This window comes from Musca autumnalis, unplaced genomic scaffold (assembly GCF_047663935.1).
Source record: "Musca autumnalis isolate F117 unplaced genomic scaffold, ASM4766393v1 scaffold_5, whole genome shotgun sequence".
Lineage (NCBI taxonomy): Eukaryota > Metazoa > Arthropoda > Insecta > Diptera > Muscidae > Musca > Musca autumnalis.
The window spans coordinates 170,804,314-170,826,836 of NW_027412088.1; the positions used below are offsets into that span (position 1 = coordinate 170,804,314).

At 36.8% G+C, this 22,523-nt stretch overlaps 3 protein-coding genes across 7 annotated transcripts; 1 reads left to right on the forward strand and 2 right to left on the reverse strand.

The window, feature by feature from the left end:
* Positions 1 to 454: 454 nt before the first annotated feature.
* Positions 455 to 4,287, forward strand: Efr (ER GDP-fucose transporter). Of its 4 annotated transcripts, none has more exons than XM_073992033.1 (6): positions 455 to 633; positions 1,156 to 1,261; positions 1,330 to 1,546; positions 1,608 to 1,739; positions 3,287 to 3,478; positions 3,542 to 4,287. In XM_073992033.1, the coding sequence occupies exons 2-6, from the start codon at positions 1,179 to 1,181 to the stop codon at positions 3,962 to 3,964; spliced, it is 1,047 nt and encodes a 348-aa protein (XP_073848134.1). In that variant the 5' UTR covers positions 455 to 633; positions 1,156 to 1,178; the 3' UTR covers positions 3,965 to 4,287. The 4 variants fall into 4 exon arrangements, with proteins under 4 accessions (XP_073848134.1, XP_073848135.1, XP_073848133.1 ...); XM_073992034.1 differs by having other exon boundaries at positions 460 to 614; XM_073992032.1 differs by having other exon boundaries at positions 477 to 628.
* snama (something that sticks like glue) lies at positions 4,259 to 15,850 on the reverse strand. Of its 2 annotated transcripts, none has more exons than XM_073992031.1 (13): positions 15,266 to 15,850; positions 14,949 to 15,183; positions 14,707 to 14,883; positions 14,495 to 14,640; positions 14,254 to 14,415; positions 13,384 to 13,877; positions 11,864 to 12,309; positions 10,559 to 10,696; positions 10,102 to 10,497; positions 9,956 to 10,033; positions 9,811 to 9,876; positions 7,342 to 7,431; positions 4,259 to 7,276 (listed from the first exon to the last, which is right to left on the reverse strand). In XM_073992031.1, the coding sequence occupies exons 1-13, from the start codon at positions 15,429 to 15,431 to the stop codon at positions 4,903 to 4,905; spliced, it is 4,968 nt and encodes a 1,655-aa protein (XP_073848132.1). In that variant the 5' UTR covers positions 15,432 to 15,850; the 3' UTR covers positions 4,259 to 4,902. The 2 variants fall into 2 exon arrangements, with proteins under 2 accessions (XP_073848132.1, XP_073848131.1); XM_073992030.1 differs by having other exon boundaries at positions 11,864 to 12,321.
* A 4,623-nt stretch (positions 15,851 to 20,473) lies between these two features.
* On the reverse strand, positions 20,474 to 21,205 carry LOC141405168 (small ribosomal subunit protein eS26). Its single transcript, XM_073989242.1, has 3 exons — positions 21,104 to 21,205; positions 20,758 to 20,935; positions 20,474 to 20,681 (listed from the first exon to the last, which is right to left on the reverse strand). Exons 1-3 carry the CDS (start codon positions 21,188 to 21,190, stop codon positions 20,521 to 20,523), a joined length of 426 nt encoding a protein of 141 aa, XP_073845343.1. The 5' UTR covers positions 21,191 to 21,205; the 3' UTR covers positions 20,474 to 20,520.
* Between the last annotated feature and the right edge of the window lie 1,318 nt (positions 21,206 to 22,523).

The window sequence follows — 22,523 nt, forward strand, 5'->3', positions numbered from 1 at the left end:
CCTTAACCCCGAAAAGTGGCAAAACTGGAAGCAATTTTTAATAGAGTGAGAGGGGAGAGAGAGAGGGAAAATGGCTTTCTCTTCTACCACAGGCTACCAGCAAAATTTCTGCAGGTAGAAAATGGCAGAACTGATTTTTCGACTTTTGTTTGACGATTGACGGAAGAAAAAGTCGAACACTGACAACACTAAATTAAAAACTGTGAAATAAAAGACGAAAATCGATTTTTTTATGTTTTTTTCTGACATTGCTGCCGGATCTACAATTTTTCCGTTCCTTTACTTTTCTGGTAAAAATGTTCATGAGAGAGCAATTTTGAACAATTTTGACACTTTTCTCTTTTACCACTCTTACCATTAAAAAAGTAAAGGAACAAAGCTATACATGTTGACACTAGTATTACGTGTCAATCTAATCAGCTGGGACTTGCTTTTACCTGTATTATTGTACCATGAGATGAACGAAAGAACTACATATTGTTCCGATCGTTCTCTGAACGGAATCGTTTCATTGAACAAGTTCCGTCGTTCAATTCTACTGTAAACAAAAAACATTATTTCAATTGTTAATGATTTGTGGCGGTTGTCTGTCGGTTGAACGCAGGCTGAGCAAGGCAAGGGAGTAAAAGTAATGTGTGTGTTCTAAATACTCGAAATTGTATTAAAATGTTGTTGTATATACAAAAACAATATATAGCTAGCATATGTGTGCCAAATCAAAAGACCCAAATTATTCAATTAACCATTATATACTTTACTCGATCTTATCGAAAGACAGATTTGTACGGTTTGTTGTTGTAAAGTTTGGTTATTGGATTTTAGGGCATATATTGAGATTTATTACTTTTATTTAATATTACATAATAATTAATATTGTTTACGAACACTATATACTTACACCACTTACACCTTACCAGCGACAAGGCAACAAACGCAAAGATAAACAAATATAAACTATCACCTTGCCCACACTATCTTAAAACAGATACAGTAACAATAAAGTGATTTGTTTATTAGTGTTGTTGTAACTATTTGCCAGTGAATCGTCGTTAAGATTAAATATTGTATTGGAAATAGCTGAATCATCTCTTAACGTAGCATTTCATTTCACTAACCAAACTTAACAACTCAAGTATAATTTCCCCACACTTTCAGAGCAACCAACATACGTGTTCAGAATGAATCTAAAGGCCTGGTCCGCCGTTCTGGGAGTATTTATAGGATGTTGCTCCAATGTTATATTTCTGGAGCTTCTAGTCAAGTAAGTCGTCCTAATCATAATTGGTTAGCAAAGTACTATGTAATTAATTAACACGATTTTGTTTTCAGATATGACTCCGGCTCTGGAAATCTCATAACATTCTCTCAATTTTTGTTTATTGCCATAGAGGGATTTATATTTACCTCCAAATTTGGTAAAGTCAAACCGGTAATTGGCTTCAAAGACTATGCCATATTGGTGTTGATGTTTTTCGTCACCAGCGTTTGTAACAATTATGCTTTTGACTTTAACATACCCATGCCGCTACATATGATCTTTCGAGCGGTAGGTATTAAGTCGATGTGTTGTTGTTTCCTTGAAGTTAACGTTTTGTTTGGTTTCCTAGGGTTCTCTAATGGCCAACATGATAATGGGTATACTAATTTTGAAGAAGAAATATGGAATTTCAAAGTATATTTCTGTAATATTGATAACAATTGGCATTATCACCTGCACCATGGTATCAGCATCTAAAGTGGTAAGTGTATGGATGGATAATTAGAAAAAGGCATAATAAAAGACCCTTTCTGTAGATAGAAGAAGGGGCCCCGAAGATATCTTCAATAAATAGAACACATCTTGAAGGGTCTTATATAAATAGAACACTCTCTGAAAGGGTATTATATAATAAGAATACATCATAAAGGTGTCTTCCATATATAGTAGACCACATAAAGGGTTCTTCTGTAAATAGAAGACCTCCCAAATGTGTCTTTAATAAGTGGAAGTCCTCACACAGCTGTCTTTGCTAAACAGAAGACCTCCTAAATAGATCTATAAATAAAGGACCTTTCAAAGGGGTCTTCTATACTAAGAACACCTCCTGAAGGGGTATTCTATAGAGAATAGAAATTCTTTAAAAGGTATTTTATGGATAGATGATGTCCTAAATGATTCTTTTATAGATTAAAGACCTCCTAAAGGAATCTTCTATAGACAGAAGACCCCCTGAAGTTATCTTCGATAGATAGAAGTCCCCCAAAGAGGGTGTTCTATAGATAGAAAACCTCCTAAAGCAGCTTCCGAAAGATTGAAGACCTCCTCTTTGATAGAAAGAAGAACTCCTTAAGGGGGCTTTGATATATAAAGACCTCTTAAAGGGGTCGTCATTAAATAGAAGACGACTTGTAGAAGACCTCCTAAACGGGTCTTTGGTAGGCAGAAAACTTTTAAAGGGGCATTCCATAGTTAGAAGACCTACTAAAGGGGTCCTTCGACAGGTAGAAGGCCTCCTAAATTGGTATTCGATAAATAGAAGACCTCTTAAAGCGGTCTTCCATAAATAGAAAACCTCATAAAGGGATCTTTCATAAATAGGCGATCTAATAAAAGGGTCCCCCATGGGTAGAAAACCTCCTAAGTATTCTACAGATAGGAGCCGCTCTGAAGGCGTCTTCGATAGATAGATGACCTTCTAAAGGGGTTCTATGGATAGGGGCCATACTAAAGGGGTCCTCGATAGGTAGAAGAGTGTTTGATAGGAAGAGTGTGTGATAGGAACCTAAAGGGGTCTTCGATATATATGTAGATGACCTCCTAAAGGGGTCTTCGGTAGATATTATACCTTCCATAGGGGTCTTCGATAGATAGAAGATCTCAAAAATAGGTCTTCGATGGATAATAGACCTCCAAAATGATAGAACACCACCAAAAGAGGTCTTCGATACATATAAGACCTCCTAAAGGTATCTTCGGTGGATAGAAGACCTCCCAGAGGATTCTTCGATAAATAGAAGACCTCCTGAAGGGGTTTTCTATAGATGGAAGACCTCCTAAACGGGTTTTCTGTGTATGGAAGACCCTCTAAAGGGGTCTTCTGTGTATGGAAGAACTTTTAAGGGGCCTTCTGTAGATGGAAGACCTAATAAAGGCGGATCCGAAAGACAAAATACCTCTATAAGGGTTCTTCGATAGATAGAAGGCGTCCTAAAGGGTCTTCAATAAATAGAAGATACTGCTACAATATGAACTAATGCCTTACATCTGTGAAATTAATCGAATTCTTTTCCACATTTCTCCTCACAGGAAGACACTAGCAATCCCAAGCTACGCAAAGAAACCGCCGTGGAAGAAAACTCCTATTCCGTTGTCTTTTGGTGGTGTGTTGGTATTGGAATATTAACTGTGGCCCTGCTAATATCCGCCTGCATGGGTATATATCAAGAAGTGCTGTATAAAAAACATGGCAAACGTTCCAGAGAGGCTTTATATTACACAGTAAGTAATCCCTTTTTTTCATTTGGAAAATTAAATTTAATTTCTTCACTTTTTTCGTTACAGCATTTATTACCCTTGCCCGGTTTCCTGTTGATGGGCTCAAATATATGGCAACATTTGGTTATCAGTGCAACCAGTGAACCCTTGGTCGTAATGGGTGTCAATACCTTTGTGCCTGAACAAATAATCTATTTGATTTGCAATATGATTACACAATATGTTTGTATTAGTTCGGTTTATGTGTTGACGGCCGAATGTAGTTCCCTAACGGTTACCTTGGTGGTTACTTTGCGGAAATTTGTATCGTTGGTATTTTCAATATTGTATTTTAAAAATTCCTTTACCATATATCATTGGATTGGCACAATTTTGGTGTTTGCCGGTACCATGATATTTACCGAATCCTATCCAAAATCTATGTTTAAGGTCAAGGATGATGATAAGGAGAAGAAGGAGGCTACTCAGAAGAAAGTTAAGGCATCTTAGATTTAGTTTTTAAACTCATCGATTTTGTTATGATATTACCACAAAGCTTGTATATAAATATAGACTAATAACAGTTATTTGTCCATGTAGTAAAGAATTTAACGGCAAGGAAAACAGTTCCTGTGAACCGACGAGGACGACCTAGCAATATGTGTAAGTTGCCTTTTGTTTTAGTTAAAGTTGATTTTTTTATTCTACCTTCCATTTTTTAAAAACACACACACACACCTTTTATATAGTGTAATGTATTTTGTTGTTATAAGACAATAATAAAACAATAAAAAATTAAACAAATTTATTTAATAATAATTTGTAACCAAAAATGAAATTTTTATTGGTCTTAATAAATTTCCAATGGGTAGTTGGTAGGTAGGGCAAAAACAAAAAATGCCGCCATTTTTTAAGTAAAAAATCATAACTATCATATCATAACTATACACTTCACTTGATATTTCATGTGATTTCTTTAACTTCTAGAAAAAAAGAAGATAACCATGCTTACCGAAAAAACTTGAATACAAAACTTTTTACAAATTCCAATACTCTTCAACTAAATTGAGTTCTTTTAGGTTTTTCTTATTTTCATGTTATAAAAGAGAAGAATTCATTCAGTTCTTAAGCAAATTTAACATCATTCCTTTACAAAAAAATTAGATGTTAAAAGTGAGGTTAGGTTTTGGTTTTTTTTTTTTTGTTAATTTTTTTCTGTTTATTAAAAAGAAAATCAAATTTCCTTAATGTATAAATTAAATATATATTCTTGTTTTTTATATAGTAAGTATATATATAGATGTGTTTTTTGGGGGGCTAATTTGTAAATTTCATTCTTTGTATGTGTGTATGGGTAAATGCTGAATATGAGCATTTTTCTTGTTAATTTCATTGTTTTTGTTTTGTTGTAGTTTTTTTTACAATTAGTACAAGTGCTTGCTGTTGTATTATTTTTTGCTCTTCTTTTTCTTCTTCTTGTCCGATTTGGCTTTCTTTTTACTGGACCGTTTACTATCACTGTCTGGGGATTCGGAACGTTTCCTTGACTTCTTATCGGTCTTGGCATGTTTTCGCTTGCGCTCAACATCACTGTCATCGGAATCTGAGGAGGATGATGGTGAGGGACTACGTTTACGTGATACCGGTGAGTGATGATGTTTCCTCTGCGAGAGTGAGGGTTCTACTTTTTCAGACTTGTCTTTAGTCTTGCCAGAGTCTCTGTTACGCTCCTTGTCGTAATCATGATTACGTTCACGCTCCCGTTCTCGGTCTCTCTCCCTTCCCTCTCTTTCACGTTCTCCTCGACCTCTTTCATCACGTTGTTTGAGTCTTTCTCTTTCTTTGTTGCGTTCCTTTTCTCTTTCTCTCTCTTTTTCCTTTTCCTTTTCTCTTTCACGTTCCCTTTCCTTTTCCCTCTCTCGTTCTTTTTCACGTTCTCTATCCTTCTCCCGCTCACGCTCCCTTTCTCTTTCACGTTCCCTTTCTCTTCTATCACCTCCTCCACCTCGCTCTCTTTCTCGGCTATTTTTATCACTGTCCCCACGTTTGCTGGAGGACTTACTCTCACTCACCCCTCTTCGACTGGGTCGTTCATTTTGTTCATAGCCCGAGATGGCCGGTTGATTGACTTTACTACCCAACCTATCTTTAATGGATTTTTTCTTTTCTCCCGTCAATCCCACTTCGACCGATCGCTCGTTGCTAATATTTACTGGTAGGGTAATTTTTATATTCCTTATATTATCGTGATGATCATCGGGATAGTTTTTCGCCGAGGAAGATCTTTCCTTGGAGGAAGATTTCTTGTGTAACTCTATTGGCCTGATGGCATTAATGGCCCTGGCAAATATGGCCTTTTCTGCCCGCACAATAACATCATTGGTCACTTTACTATCACCACCATTGTTGTTGGCCATATTGTCCTCATGTTTATCCTTATCCATGGTATTAAGATTGTCATCCAGTTCCCATTTTGATGCTTCCGGTACCAATTTATTATTGGCATTGTCTTGAAGTTTAAAACTTTCATCAAAATCGGTTTCATATTCATGAATGTCGAGGGCATCATCAAAGCACTTAATATCCGAGGAGGGTGGAGTTTTGTCTCTATAATCGTGGGCCACTTTACTGTGTTTGGGTGTTGTCTGATCCATACGTTGAGGACTTTGGGCATTATTTTTGGGTGTAGAATTTGGTTGCAGTTCCTTTTCAACGCTGTGATATTCACCTTCTTCCTCCAGATCGTCATACAATTGGAACTCTTTTTCTTCAGGTTTCAATTCCTCCTTGTTATGCTTGTAATCATTGGCATCTTCCACAGATCGTTGATAATGCTGCCGCTCATTTTCTTCTTGCTCGCGTTCCCGCACTCGCTCACGTTCCCTCTCACGCTCACGTTCCCTCTCACGCTCACGTTCCCTCTCACGCTCACGTTCCCTCTCACGCTCATGTTCCCGCTCATGTTCACGATCCCTTTCACGCTCACGTTCCCGTTCATTATGTTGTTGTTGTTCTTGTTGCTCCTCAGCCTCAGCCTGATGCTGCTGCTGATCTTCTTCCTCCCTCTCCTCATTATTAGCCGATTCATTGTGCCGATCTTCAGACTTATTTCTATGTTTATCCTTTTTGGATTTCTTTTCCTTTTTGACTTTTTTCTTTTCACTTTTATCTTTGCGTTTCTTTTTACGCTCCTTTAATTTCTTTTCGGATTTCTTTTCCGATCTTTCATCGGCCGAAGATGGATGATGATCACTAAGCATTTTATGTTCGTTGACATCTTTGAGGGGCTCTTTGCGCGGCGGTGTCATACTACGTCTCCGTGTTTCAAATTCATGATGATCATGATGATGTTCCTTTTCTTTGTGTGCATAACGTTCCACACTTTTGTGTTTATGGTGGGAGGTGGATGATGAGGATGTCTTCTCCTTTTCCTTTCTGTGATGATGATGTTCCGACGAGGATGCCGTTGATGTTGGTTTACCTTTTGGTGTGGTACTTCTTTGCATTTTGCGACGTTTCTCGGCCACACGAACACTGGAACGAGAACGTGATCTTGTTCTGGAACGAGTACGAGATCTCAATTCTCGTTCTGATCTATTACCAGCACCACCTCCGGTATTACTATATAGTTTATTTTCTTCCAAATCTTGGGAAACACATTTCTCATACAGATCTGGTGTGGGATTACGTCGCGGTATCTCTCGTAGATTTGTTGAGGGTGAAGCATTAATATTACTATGGAATGGATTACGTGAGGGGGCTTGAACTTCAAAGCCTGGTGGAGGTGGTTCTGAATTTTCATCATTCATGTTATAATGTTTCCTGAAAGTTATAAAAAGGGAAATATTTGGAAAGTGTTTTTATGGTGAAGGTTCTTAGAAAAATACCTCATATCTCCCATTCGGTCATCATTGTTCATGCCCTTGACATCAAATGGCTTTGAGTTATGACGTCCACGGCTGCCTTCGCGTCTGTGCCTGTGAGAAGGGAAAACAATAACAACAATAAAGGCGTTACGTTTGATTGGGATGAACTTTTGAGCAGATGGGATAACATTATTGTCAAGATGATGCTTAAAGAACTGTAACCTGTAGTCTTCCTAAAGAATAGAAGACTTCACCAGAAGGTCTTTCATCTAACGATATCTAACGAAGACCTAGCCAGCCAAAAGAGCTTGTATCATTGTCATTTATCTATGGAAGACATGGTGATCTATACTGAAGACATCATCAGATGGTTTTTTATCTATGGAAGACCTTTTCAGAAGATCTTCTATTTATAGAAGTCTTCGTCACAAAGTTTTCCGACTATTGAAGACTTCATCAGAAGATCTTCTACGTTTAGAAGATCATGTCAGAAAGTCCTTTATAGAAGACCTCATTAGAATGTCTTCTAACTATAGAAGAATCCGTCACAAGGTCATCTTCCTATAGAAGACCTCTTCAGAAAGTCTTCTATCCATCGAAGACTTCGTCGAGAGTTCTTCGACCTATACAAGAATTCGTCAGAATGTCTACTACCTATAGAAGACTTCGCCAGAAGGTCTTTTATCTATAGAAGACATAGTCCGAAGATAATCTATCTTTTGATGGCCTCTTCAGAAGGCCTTCTGCCGACAGAAGACATCATCAGAAAATAATCTGACTATCCATAAGCATTGTCAAGATGATGCTTCAAGAACTGTAACCTGTATTCTTCCTAAAGAATAGAAGACTTCACCAGAAGGTCTTTCATCTAACGATATCTAACGAAGACCTAGCCAGACAAAAAAGCTTGTATCTATCGAAGACCACATCAGAAGGTCTCATCAGATGGTCATTTATCTATGGAAGACTTGGTGACCTCTACTGAAGACATCATTAGATGGTTTTCTCTCTATGGAAGACCTTTTCAGAAGATCTTCTATTTATAGAAGACATCGCCACAAAGTTTTCTGTCTATTATTCTACGTTTAGAAGATCTTGTCAGAAAGTCCTTTATAGAAGACCTCATTAGAAGGTCTTCTACCTATAGAAGAATCCGTCACAAGGTCTTCTACCTATAGAAGACTTCACCAGAAGATCATATATCTATAGAAGACCTCATCAGAAGGTATTCTACCTATAGAAGATCTCATCAGAAGCCCTTCTACCTATAATCCTCATCAGGTTTTTTACCTATACAAGACCTCATTAGGTCTTCTATCTATAGAAGACCTCATCAGAAGGTGTTCTATCTATAGAAGACCTCATCAGAAGGTATTCTACCTATAGAAGGTCTCATCTGAAGGTCTTCTAGCCATAGAAGACTTCGCCAGAAGATCATACATCTATTGAAGGCCTCTTCAGAAGGTCTTCTATCTATAGAAGAAATAGTTAGAAAATATCCTGACTGTAAAAGGACTCGTCAAAAGGCCGTCTATCTATAGGAACCCAAATCAAAAGGTTTTTTATATATAGAAAACTGCATCAGAAGGTCATCTTCCTATAGAAGACCTCTTCAGAAAGTCTTCTATCCATCGAAGACTTCATCGAGAGTTCTTCGACCTATACAAGAATTCGTCAGAATGTCTACTACCTATAGAAGACTTCGTCAGAAGGTCTTTTATCTATAGAATGCCTAGTCCGAAGATAATCTATCTTTTGATGGCCTCTTCAGAAGGTCTTCTATTGATAGAAGATATCGTCAGGAAATAATCTGACTATCCAAGACCTCGTCGAAAGGTCTTCTATCAATAGAAACCCGCTGCAAAAGATCTTCTACCTTTAGGAAAATTCATCAAAAGGTCTTCTACCTGTAGAAGCCATCGTCAGAAATATTCTGACTATAGAAGACCTCGTCGAAAGTCTTCTCTCCATCGAAGACCTCGTCGAAAGATCTCCTACCCATATAATACTTCGCTAGAAGGTGTTCTACCTATAAAGGACTTCGTTAGTAAGTCCTCTATCCATTGAAGCTCTCGCCAAAAGTCATTCTAGCTAAACAAGACTTCGTCAGAAGGTCTCCTACCCATAGAAGATGTCGTCAAAAGGACTTCTACTTATAGAAGGCTTCGGCAGAAGGTCTTTTATCTATAGGAGACTTCGTCAGAAAGTCTTACCTGTAGAAGACTTCGTCAGAAGATCTTTTATCTATAGAAGGCCTAGTTTGAAGATCATCTATATATTGATGGCCTCTTCAGAAGGTCTTCTATCGATAGAAGACTTCGTCAGGAAATAATCTGACTATCCAAGACCTCGTCGAAAGGTCTTCCATCAATAGAAACCCGCTTCAAAAGATCAGAACAGAATTTTCAATGGGATGAAAGTCTATAGATATACCATGGAAAGTAGTCCATTTAAAGCAGAACTTTTAAAGGTCTTTCATTGCATTCCTACCTGTTACTGTGCATTGCATCCTCATGATCCTCAGGCCTTGATTTTCCATGATAATGATGTGGATGCCTGAAAAAGACAGATGCATGGATTTTTAAACACAAATCGTATTTTACTGAATATGATGATGTTGGCAGGCAATACTTACTTTTCCTGGTTGCCGCCATGTCCTTTGTGATTTGAGGGTGATCTATAGCGTTTATTGGGAGGTGAATGAGATCGTGATCTAAAAGTAAAAATAACAAATCAATTTATTACCTACAATTAGTCAAGTAATAAGTATGGCCAACGAACCTTGAGTTTCTTTCCAAAGATTTGGAACGCCTATTCCTATATGGATGGTCTTTGCCACGTTCACGTTCCCTATCCCGTTCTCTATCCCTTTCCCTATCACGTTCTTTGTCTCCTGGTTTTTCATAACGTGGCCAGCGACGATCATTGTCACGGGAGCGGGCTCTTTTGTCGTGATAACCACCACCGCCGCCGCCACTATTGCTGCCACCGCCTCCACCAGGACCTCCATGATCTTTAGGATTACGATTATTATATGGTGATGTACGAAAATTACCTCTAATATGACGTTCTTTAGATCTGCGGCGAGAACGATCAGGCGAACGCCTTTCCTCGGTTTTCTTTTTCTCCTTTTCTTTCATGATGCGATTAAAGGCCTCCAAGGGGTCATCAATAATACTATAAAACAAGATGAATATTATATTTGAATATTTGTATGGCTATTTTTGGGAAAACTTACCCCGATCCCACCTTGGCCTGTACCACCTCATACACTGATGCAATATTATTGTAGGGACGCATTTGATTTTGGTTATCATGCTCTCTTACCGGATAATTGAAACGATTCGGCATATTAGCATTAGGAAAACGTTGATATCTGTGAAGTAAAAAAAGCACATCTAAATGGTACAAAACAATTTTGTGATACTGGTCAAATGGAGAAGGTTTTTCTTTGAAGCTCTCAAACCGGATACCAAATCCATCTCAAAAAAGTAATGTTGTCAAAGTTTTCTTCCACATGGCAAAAAGCACCATCAACGACTGCTAAACAAACACACCTGTAAGCAGACTTACCCAACGGCATTTCGAAAAGGGAAAATAATAACTTGTTGGCAGCAAGGACAACTGAATGGATGGGGGATATTATGACCAACTAGATGGAGTTCTTCCTTCCTTACAAGTTCTTCTTAGGACAACAGGACTGCCAGGATCCCATGACCCATCATCATCAATCATTCCTCTGAGGGTGTTAATGGTTGGTGGTATCCAAAAAATTCAGCCTAATCTATAGTTACAACTGTTTTGATGTCCTTCTTCTTCTTTTCATAATTTTCATTAAGGAATTTTCTTTTTTTTATATCAATAACAAATAATTACGAGTTCAATCAGTCTTTTTATTGCTTTTAAATCAAGACATGGTTAAAACAATTTATAAAAAACAAATGCAATCAGCAATCCTTAAATAACTTGAGTTTCTTTGGTATGGTTTTGTTTGCTTACAGCTTAACTACAATTCTATATAGGTATTTGTTTGCTTACAATTTAAAATTGTGGACTACACAACAATTTTTTTTGTTAAGAGATCATCATCAACAGTTCATAAATATCACATTCGTTTCGTCTTACAAAATAATGTGTGCAAAAAACAAGGAACAGGTACTAAGATTGAGGTTATGATAAAATTAGATTTTATCAACAAGAACACAATTTACAACAACTTAGCAGTACAATAGTAGTTTAGGAATTAAGTTAATTATCTTCTGTACATAGAGAGAGATAAAAGATAATTTTATAGGCTTTTGTTTAACAACTCCTTTTTTGCTCTTCCGGAAGACACAGAAGTATTGAAAGGTACAAAAAAGATCTGCTGCTCTGCTCTTCGCACTTAAAAGAATTGTATTAACAACATTGGCAGCAAATAATGTATGTGTGTAGTAGTATGTAGATAGGTATTTTGTTAATAGCTTCTTATATGGCCATGCCACGCTTGAAATATGTCTAAGAAATATGACAAACTGTTCTACAATGTGTCTCAAACACTTACCCTGGTACCACATTGCCCATGGGATGATTATAGGGTGGTTGATCATATGAACCCATTGCTGCAATTGGCATACGTAGTTGTGGCGGTCCAACTTGCGAATGCGGATGATGTGGAGGCATATTCGGATGTGGATACAGTGGTGGCCGGTGCATGTGATTGTGAAATCCACCATGCATATTCATGGGTCTAATGGGTGGACGTTGTTGCATTTCATAGCCGCCGCCTTGATGTGGCGGAGGAGGATATAGAGGTTGTACCGGCGGAACCGTGCCTGGTGCTGCAGCCGGTGGTGGAACATTTTCCAGTAGTGGCTTTGGTCGACTTGACGACTTCTCATAGCCATAATGATCAGATGATGGTGTGGTTTCATGATCACGTGGCGATCGATCCCAATCTTTTGAACTTGGCCGATCATGAGAACGATGAGAAGAAGAAGAATTACTTTCCTGTTGATGATACTGGGCGATTAGCAAAAAATAAAAAATGACAAATAAATTAAAATAGATAACAAAAATATTGCTGCAATAGACCAGGAAGGTTATATTATACACCAATTTTATTAGTTTATATGGAGGGTTCGTTCGCCCGATTTGGCTCAAGTACAATTTAGGGACTTCACTCATATGGTTATAAAGAACATCTAAAGAGAACTCGCCAGATGGTGTTTTATCTATAGAAGACCTCGCTAAAAGGTCTTCTATCTATAGAAGACCTAGCTAAAATGTCTTCTATCCTCGTTAAAAGGTATCAAAGATCACGTCAAAAGGTCTTCTATCTATATAAGACCTTGCCAGAACTCTTCTCGCTATACAAGACCTCATCCAAAGGTCTTCTATCTAAAGAAGACTTCGTCAGAATAGCTTCTATCTATAAAATACCTCGTCAGAAGATCTATTTACAGAAGTCTTCATCAGAAGATCGTCCCTATAAAACACCTTATCAGAAGATTTATCTATAGAAGACCTTGTCAGAAGATTTTGTATATATAAAAGACCTCACCAGTAGGCTTTCAATTTACAGAAGTCCTCGTCAGGAGATTTTTTATGTATAGTAAACTTTGTCAAAAGCACTCCTATCTAAAGAAATCCGCATCAGAAGGTATTCTATCTTCAGAAGGCCTCGTCACAAGGTCTTCTACGTATTGAAGACCTCGCCAGGAAGTCCTATATATTGAAGACCTCATCAAAGGCTCTTCTATCTATCGAAGACCTCGGTAAAAAGCCTTCCATCTACAGAAAACGTCGCCACAAGGACTTCTATCTATTGAAGACCTCGTCAGAAGACCTACTATACATTGAAGACCTCGTTAGAACGCCTTCTCTCTACAGAAGACATCATCAGAAGGTCTTCTATCTATCAAAGAACTCGTCGGAATGTAGGTGATTGGAAAGTCAAAAACCCCGAAGTCAAGTGAAGTGGTGGAGCCCTTATGGAAGCCTTTTTCATCCCAATTTACTTCTCCAATAATAAAATCGGTGTAGACATATAAAAAAAATTCGAAAATTTTTATTTTTTCTTACCTGTGGTTTACTTTTTGGTGAATGTGGTTCTATGCCAGGTGGTTTGGGATGTGACGACGAGCCATGGCGACGACTAAGAAACTTTTCTGTACGAGTATCAGAAGCTGACGGTACCTTAACCACAATATTATCCTCATAATCCGAGTCTTCATGTGCTGGACTTGGATGACTGGTGGCGGCAACATGATGATGGTGATGATGTTCTTTTTCAGGTTTTGTTTCTGGGCTTGGCTGCTCATCAGCTTCTTCATCCTTGTTGTGGTGATTTTCTTTTTTAGCCTTTATATCCTCCACATCGTTTGGCTCCTTATCATCGTTGTTTGTTGCTGCTCCAGTAGTTTCGTTGCTCTCTGATTTAGCAATTTCTTCCTTGGGTTTCTCCGCATCAGCTTCGTCATCAGGTTCGGGGTTTTTAATGGCTTCCACTTGGGTTTTGTCCTCCTCAACAGCAGCTGCAGCATCATTGCCAGGTGGTGGTGGATCTTTTCTGATTTCTATTTTTAAAGCGGGATTAAATTGATTTTATCTCATTGGAACAAAGATAGAAATGGAACAAATTTCCTTTACCGACCCTTTGCAGAAAAAAATACAAAAATTTCCTTTACATCGCAAGTTTTCTTAAGTAGGGATTTAAGACTTTCTCCTATGGACAGGAGCGAATTTCGGCTACGCGAACAAACTTTTTTTAAATCGTAAATTTTTTCCCAGGTAAACAAGGGAATTTTCGGAACTTCGGAGGCCCGTATCTCGGTAAGTATACATTTCCCCAACAAAAGAAATACATTGTTGGAATCGGCATGAAAAGCACTATCTGTGGTAATTTTCTGCGGTTGGTCGGTAAAGGAAAGATATGCCATAGAAATAATTTACCTTTCTTTGCTTGACTGCTGGCTTTATAGCCCGTGCGATTTTTGAAGGCATTAACAGAATTTCTTAAGAAACGATTGGGTATTAGAGAACCCGGCGAGCTGCCTTTTTCCTTGCAATCAGGGCATTCATTATCTTCAGACTCCAGTAAAGCGGTGCGCACACCTGTTTAAATAAAACAAAATGTTTATGTACAACAGTTTGTAAATCACATGCATATGTTGTTGTTGTTGCCCCCACTTACAGTCATCACAAAAAGAACTACCACAACAGGGTATCATAACGGCATCCACAAATAGATCATTACATATGCCACATACCAAATCCTCGGGTATTTCCTGCTTCTTTTCCTCCTCCACCAAGGGTTCCTGGCTTTCAATCATCATGGCCCTGTAAGAAAGAGGAAATTATTGAAATTATTTAATTTTCCTAATTAACTGCCTTTGGAAATCCCACCTTTCATCCTTGTCAATAAACGACTTGGGTATTCCTGTTGTCCTCTTGACTTCTGTATGCTCCTTGCTTACATTAAATGGACAGTTTTTAATCCAATGGCCACCTTTCTTGCATTTGTTGCAACGATAAGTTGGTGGCACTTCACCGGTTTGTGAGTAGCCACGTATCTTCTGATAACTTTTTTTTGTTTGAAAAAAAATCAATTTTTAGTTTTTTAGGTTTATCTTCTCTTCTCCACTTACCTTTTGGGGTCATATTCGGCTGTACTTTGCATCATCATGGCCTGGATTTTCTCCTCTTCGCTACCCTCCATTTTTGACAAATCAAAATCTGTCTTTTCCACAGGTTTGGGAACAATGCGTTGAGGTATGGGTTTGTTTGCGGTATCCCATGACTTTTTGGCCTGGTTTGTTAGCGGCACACGCGATATAATCAATGAGGTATTTTTCGGTATGAGACTTGTATCATGTGGATACTCTAAAAAAAACAAATTGCAAGAAATTTAACTGCCACCTTAAGCAAGACCCCACATATCTCCCATATTCACTAATTTACATACCTTCCTTAGTTTGTGCATTGATAATTTGCAAATCAAAATCTGTAATTTTGCTCAGTCTCTTTTGTTGAAGTATGGCCTTTTTCAGATCAGCCACGGATATATGTAGGCCATCAAATGTGATAGTATCATAGTCCAGGGTACTTTTAAATTTGTAGTGTACCGACATGATGGGATGGTGTACACTAAAACGTTTTTCGTCTTTTTTCAACAAAAAAATCTGTATTTTTCTCGTCACAAAATATCCACACAAACTCAGAAGTGAAAACTTCCTGCTGACATTGTGTAAAAAATACTAAACTAGTGATGTGAAGAAAAACGAAAATGGATATTTAGTAATCACAAACACACAACCAAAATCCATGCGTTAAATTTTTTCTTTGTTAATTCTGCAAATCCATGATATTAGGAAAGAAAATATGTGTATCAATACTCCATTCAATTGTTTAAGTAGTTTATAGGTTCTTGTTGAAATAAATTAATAATTTTTTATCGGTAAAAATGCTTTGCTTCCTTTTAATCCCGATCCCGTTGATAAGTGATTACTTTCTAAGAGAGCAGTGTTGCCACATTCAGAAATATAGCACTTGTTCTCATTCACACGTGAATGATTTAATCAAACAGGGTGTTTCAAAGAAAATGAAAAAAAATTGTTTTTTTTTTTGATTTTCTCGTTTAGAGTTAAGCTTGATTTGATGATTGAAAATTTTTGCAATTAAAAAAGGTGAATGTGTTTTTATACATTCACGGATATTTGGCCGTTGAATTGTATTTCTTCATGACAAACGCTTTTTTTGCGCTGCCTTTGAAGTTATGAGTTTGGCTTTGAACGCTAATGCTATGTTTACATTTACGAAATCCACTCAATATCAACTGTCAATTCCATAGCTCAAACGTTAAATGAAATCCAGATGCAGCGCAAAAAAAGCGTTTGTCATGAAGAAATACAATTCAACGTCCACCTGCAAAAAATTTTCGATCATCAAGCTTAACTCTAAACGAGACAATTAACCAAAAAATCATTAAAAATGATCTTCGCCTTTACAGGCAAAATTTCAAAACTTGTTTTTGTTATTTTTATTATAATTGTAATTATATAAGTATTTGGTTATGTAACGTAACATAGAACATAGATAGGTAATACCCCGGTTACACTTAACGGGATTAACCTAGTGGGTTTGGATTTCAAATGTCAATTCCATTGCGCACACGTAAAACTGTAGTGTAACCATACTATAACACTTTATTTTGCAGGAAATTGTGTATGAATCTCACAGGGGGATTCGCGTGAAGTAAGTATCTTTATAATTAAATAATCTCTTTGGATATTTATCGTTAAATTCGAAGCATACTTTTAGGGCTAGGGCGAGTAAAGACAATTCCTAATTTGGTAAAGGTAGGAATTCTAGCTTCATTATCCCAAATATATGTCAACCAAAAATCGGCTACGTATCCCTAGGCAATTTGCGGTTGCGACAGAAAATAACGAATGTATCCAACAGCCCTTCCAATGCCACCAAGCGCTTCCACATCTAGCAGAGTAAGAAAATATAGAGGAAAATACGGATATACAAGTTTAACTCCTAAAACCAGTTTGTAGGTAGGGAATCTTACTCTCTAACAAAGGTTTTCAATAGGAAAGCTTCTATTCAGCCTGGTTGAATAACGTTCTTCATAGGAAAGCGTATATTTACCCCGGCGGAATTGAGTTTTTTATAGGAAAACTACCATTTATTAATGCTAAATTGAGTTTTCTACATAAAAACTACGGCTGACTTCCGTATTGTATATTGCTTTGCAAATGACAAAAAATATACCATGTATTCTGTTTCTTATCGTCGATGTATTTAACAACTACGAAGCTACGTGTTTCTTATCATAAAAAACAGGTATTTTGAACGCAGGTAAAAACCAAACTAGTATCACTTTGATGCATTCGCATGAGCATTGTTGTGTACAATGCATGAGTGTGCAACTAACACATTTTAACTCAGTTTACAAAACACAAAGCAACTAACGATACGAAGTCTGCTTACCATTCAGCCAGGCTAAATTGAGTTTTCTATATGAAAACTACCATTCAGCCAGGCTGAATTGAGTTTTTTATATGAAAAATACCATTCAGCCAGGCTGAATTTAGTTTTCTATATGAAAACTACCATTCAGCCAGGCTGAATTGAGTTTTCTATATGAAAACTACCATTCAGCCAGGCTGAATTGAGTTTTCTATATGAAAACTACCATTCAGCCAGGCTGAATTGAGTTTTCTATATGAAAACTACCATTCAGCCAGGCTGAATTGAGTTTTCTATATGAAAACTACCATTCAGCCAGGCTGAATTGAGTTTTCTATATGAAAACTACCATTCAGCCAGGCTGAATTGAGTTTTCTATATGAAAACTACCATTCAGCCAGGCTGAATTGAGTTTTCTATATGAAAACTACCATTCAGCCAGGCTGAATTGAGTTTTCTATATGAAAACTACCATTCAGCCAGGCTGAATTGAGTTTTCTATATGAAAACTACCATTCAGCCAGGCTGAATTGAGTTTTCTATATGAAAACTACCATTCAGCCAGGCTGAATTGAGTTTTCTATATGAAAACTACCATTCAGCCAGGCTGAATTGAGTTTTCTATATGAAAACTACCATTCAGCCAGGCTGAATTGAGTTTTCTATATGAAAACTACCATTCAGCCAGGCTGAATTGAGTTTTCTATATGAAAACTACCATTCAGCCGGGCTGAATTGAGTTTTCTATATGAAAACTACCATTCAGCCAGGCTGAATTGAGTTTTCTATATGAAAACTACCATTCAGCCAGGCTGAATTGAGTTTTCTATATGAAAACTACCATTCAGCCAGGCTGAATTAAGTTTTCTATATGAAAACTACCATTCAGCCAGGCTGAATTGAGCTTTTTATATGAAAACTACCATTCAGCCATGCTGAATTGAGTTTTCTATATGAAAACTACCATTCAGCCAGACTGAATTGAGTTTTCTATATAAAAACTACCATTCAGCCAGGCTGAATTGAGATTTCTATATGAAAACTACCATTCAGCCAGGCTGAATTGAGTTTTCTTTATGAAAACTACCATTCAGCCAGGCTGAATTGAGTTTTCTTTATGAAAACTACCATTCAGCCTGGCTGAATTGAGTTTTCTATATGAAAACTACCATTCAGCCAGGCTGAATTGAGTTTTCTATATGAAAACTACCATACAGCCAGGCTGAATTGAGTTTTCTATATGAAAACTACCATTCAGCCAGGCTGAATTGAGTTTTCTATATGAAAACTACCATTCAGCCGGGCTGAATTGAGTTTTCTATATGAAAACTACCATTCAGCCGGGCTGAATTGAGTTTTCTATATGAAAACTACCATTCAGCCAGGCTGAATTGAGTTTTCTATATGAAAACTACCATTCAGCCAGGCTGAATTGAGTTTTCTATATGAAAACTACCATTCAGCCAGGCTGAATTAAGTTTTCTATATGAAAACTACCATTCAGCCAGGCTGAATTGAGCTTTTTATATGAAAACTACCATTCAGCCATGCTGAATTGAGTTTTCTATATGAAAACTACCATTCAGCCAGACTGAATTGAGTTTTCTATATAAAAACTACCATTCAGCCAGGCTGAATTGAGATTTCTATATGAAAACTACCATTCAGCCAGGCTGAATTGAGTTTTCTTTATGAAAACTACCATTCAGCCTGGCTGAATTGAGTTTTCATATAGAAAACTCAATTCAGCATGGCTGAATTGAGTTTTCTATATGAAAACTACCATACAGCCAGGCTGAATTGAGTTTTCTATATGAAAACTACCATTCAGCCAGGCTGAATTGAGTTTTTTATATGAAAACTACCATTCAGCCGGGCTGAATTGAGTTTTCTATATGAAAACTACCATTCAGCCGGGCTGAATTGAGTTTTCTATATGAAAACTACCATTCAGCCAGGCTGAATTGAGTTTTCTATATGAAAACTACCATTCAGCCAGGCTGAATTGAGTTTTCTATATGAAAACTACCATTCAGCCAGGCTGAATTGAGTTTTCTATATGAAAACTACCATTCAGCCAGGCTGAATTGAGTTTTCTATATGAAAACTACCATACAGCCAGGCTGAATTGAGTTTTCTATATGAAAACTACCATACAGCCAGGCTGAATTGAGTTTTCTATATGAAAACTACCATACAGCCAGGCTGAATTGAGTTTTCTATATGAAAACTACCATACAGCCAGGCTGAATTGAGTTTTCTATATGAAAACTACCATTCAGCCAGGCTGAATTGAGTTTTCTATATGAAAACTACCATTCAGCCAGGCTGAATTGAGTTTTCTATATGAAAACTACCATTCAGCCAGGCTGAATTGAGTTTTCTATATGAAAACTACCATTCAGCCGGGCTGAATTGAGTTTTCTGTATGAAAACTACCATTCAGCCATGGGACACAAAACATTTGACATATAGTCCAAAAACACCTTTTCGGCATCTAGTTAACGTTTTTTCGTAGTAGGCTCCACATCGTGAATGTTTTCGTTTTAAAACTACCCAATAATTAATCGGTCATAACGCAAATCATTGTAAAAACTAAGCGATAGGTGGCAACTTCTATGAACTAGTCCTCAAAACTCAAAAATAGTAGCTCAAAATAATGGAATCACATAATATCCCAAGAGCTACAGATGTGTACTGAATATATCACCAAAATAAACGGTACTTTGATAAACATAACATATAAAATTAGCAAGAATTTTGTGTGTCCTATATATAGGACGTTGGGCATATCTGGGTTAAAATAACCGCACCTACTTGGTCGGCTTTATAACCAAGTCATTCAGTCAGTCCAAATAATAAGTTCGAGATAGGGACAAAAATTGAAATTGTCAAATGGGTATATGTTTGAGGGTTCATTCAACTCAAACTCAATTCAATACAAGTACTTTCAACCAAATGTGATCAAAACAAATTTGAGTAGTCGATAGTTTTTGTTAGCTTCCCTATAAGCCAGGCTTTCAAATTTCTTTTAGATTTTCTTCACAAATACACATTTTCCATAAATGCACAAATCCATTGTCAACAAATTTCCCACAACGTCCACTATCGCCCATTCATTATAGTAAACTCCCAAACATCATTTCCATTCAATTCTCAATCAATCCACCATAAAGAACACAGAGTATTGGACAAATTTTCTTTTTTAATAAAGTTTATTAATGCTTTTCAACAGCATTGATTTTACTTTCTTGGTTGGTTGCGAGCCATATCCTTGGGGAAGGTTCTTACTGGAGGAGTACGAATGCGACGAGCTTCCTTGGATCTGTTTCTTACGACCTTGGAGTGAATAGCGCAGGATACACAGTAGTGCAATTTGGCGTACAATTTGGGCAAAGTGTAAGCTGAAAGACATGAAAAACAAGAGCACAATTAGTATCCCACCAACATACACACACACAACACGATTTCAAAACTTACAATCCCAAATGGAAGCTTCAGAAATATCACGAACAGCAGCAGCTTCGACGATATTACGGATAACGAACTTCTTGATGGCCTTATCCTTGGGCACACAGCGGGCACAGTTGGTGCAACGCACAGCCTTTACATGACCTCTGTTGTGCTTGCAGCGACCTCCGTTACGACGCTTCTTAGTCTGGAATATTGATTGAGAAATTTTTTTTGTTAATAACACATCTTTGCACTATTTACATAATTAATTTTAGTTCATTTTTTCAATAAAAATGTTTACATGTTTTCATTTTTTGTTATTTGGTCACATTTTTCCATATTTTCATTGAATTATAAATTGTTATACACGCACCATTTTGTCAGTCTCCTTTGGCCGGAAGAAAGAAAAAGAAAGAAATCTATGCAGTGAAGTTGGTTGTAGTTGATTACATTTTGACATTTGATTTTGTAAGAGATTTGCATGTGGTTACCACCGAATTTTGTAAATGATTATGAAGTACTTGGCAACTTGGCAGCACTTTTGATGTTGTTTTATTTTGTAGATTTAATTAAATAATTAATTATAATTAGATTAAATAATTGAAATTAAAAATGCAGTACCTATTAAAATATAATTATAATGGCAGAAGGAAGTAATAAATTAAAAACAAAAATTCAAAATGTTTTAAAAAATATTGTTAAAAAATTAGTAAAACTATAATAACAAATTAAATAAAATAATAACAAATTAAATAAAATAATAACAAATTAAATAAAAAAGCAAGAATTTAATAGTACGTTTGCATTTACGAAATCCATTCAATTTCAATCGTCAATTCCATTGCTTATACGTTAAATTAAATCCCATGGGGTTTAATTTGACGTATACGCAAAAGAAATTAAGCTGAAAACACATCCAACGTTGGGGTAAAATTGTGTGTCATTTCTGGTAGATGAATAAAAGAGAAAGTGCTGACAAGTTTGAATTTTTCTTCATTATTCTACCAAAAATGACAAAAACTTTACTCAAACGTTGGAAGTGTTTTCAGCTTTAAGCGCTCGGCACATACGGCGCGTTGAGCGTTGTGTTACAACAACCACATGAAAACTTCAAGAACAAACTTGGCATCACTTACACATTTTTCATGTGGTTGTTGTTTTTAACGCGCAACGCGTCGCACAACGTACCGTATGTATTTGGTCCATTACTGTTTTTTAAATGTAAACGCAACATAACGGGTTTAAACATAAATTGAAATCGAAACTAAATATTTAAGGCCTATGTACATAAACAGCCTCGCTTGCTTGCTTCTGGTAAAATAATAAAAAAGAAAAGGGCAACCCAGTTCGAAATTTGCTCGGCCTTTATTAAATATAAAACCGTATATAAAAGTTATAAAAGTTGTTATGAATATTAATTAGAAATAGGTAAAAAAAACCAGGGTACAATAATCTAGAAGGTCAGGCTCGACAAAATTGTGAAAAACACGGCCGGGTGTATTTGCTTATTCTGTCAAGGCCTGGGTACATAAGCTGCCTCGCCTGCTTACCTTGCTTAAGGTAGAAACACAATGAACTACGCCGCTTTTTTACGCTTAGTTTCATGTAAAAGATTAAAGACCAAGTACTACCTACTTCAAATGCTACCTAATTCTTTTGAATTAGGTAGTACTTGGCCTTTAATCTTTTACATGATACTGAGCGTGAAAAGGCGGCGTATTTCAATGTGTTTCTACCTTTGCTTCTGATAAAAGAATAAAAAAGAAAATGGCAACCCAGTTCAAAATTTGCTC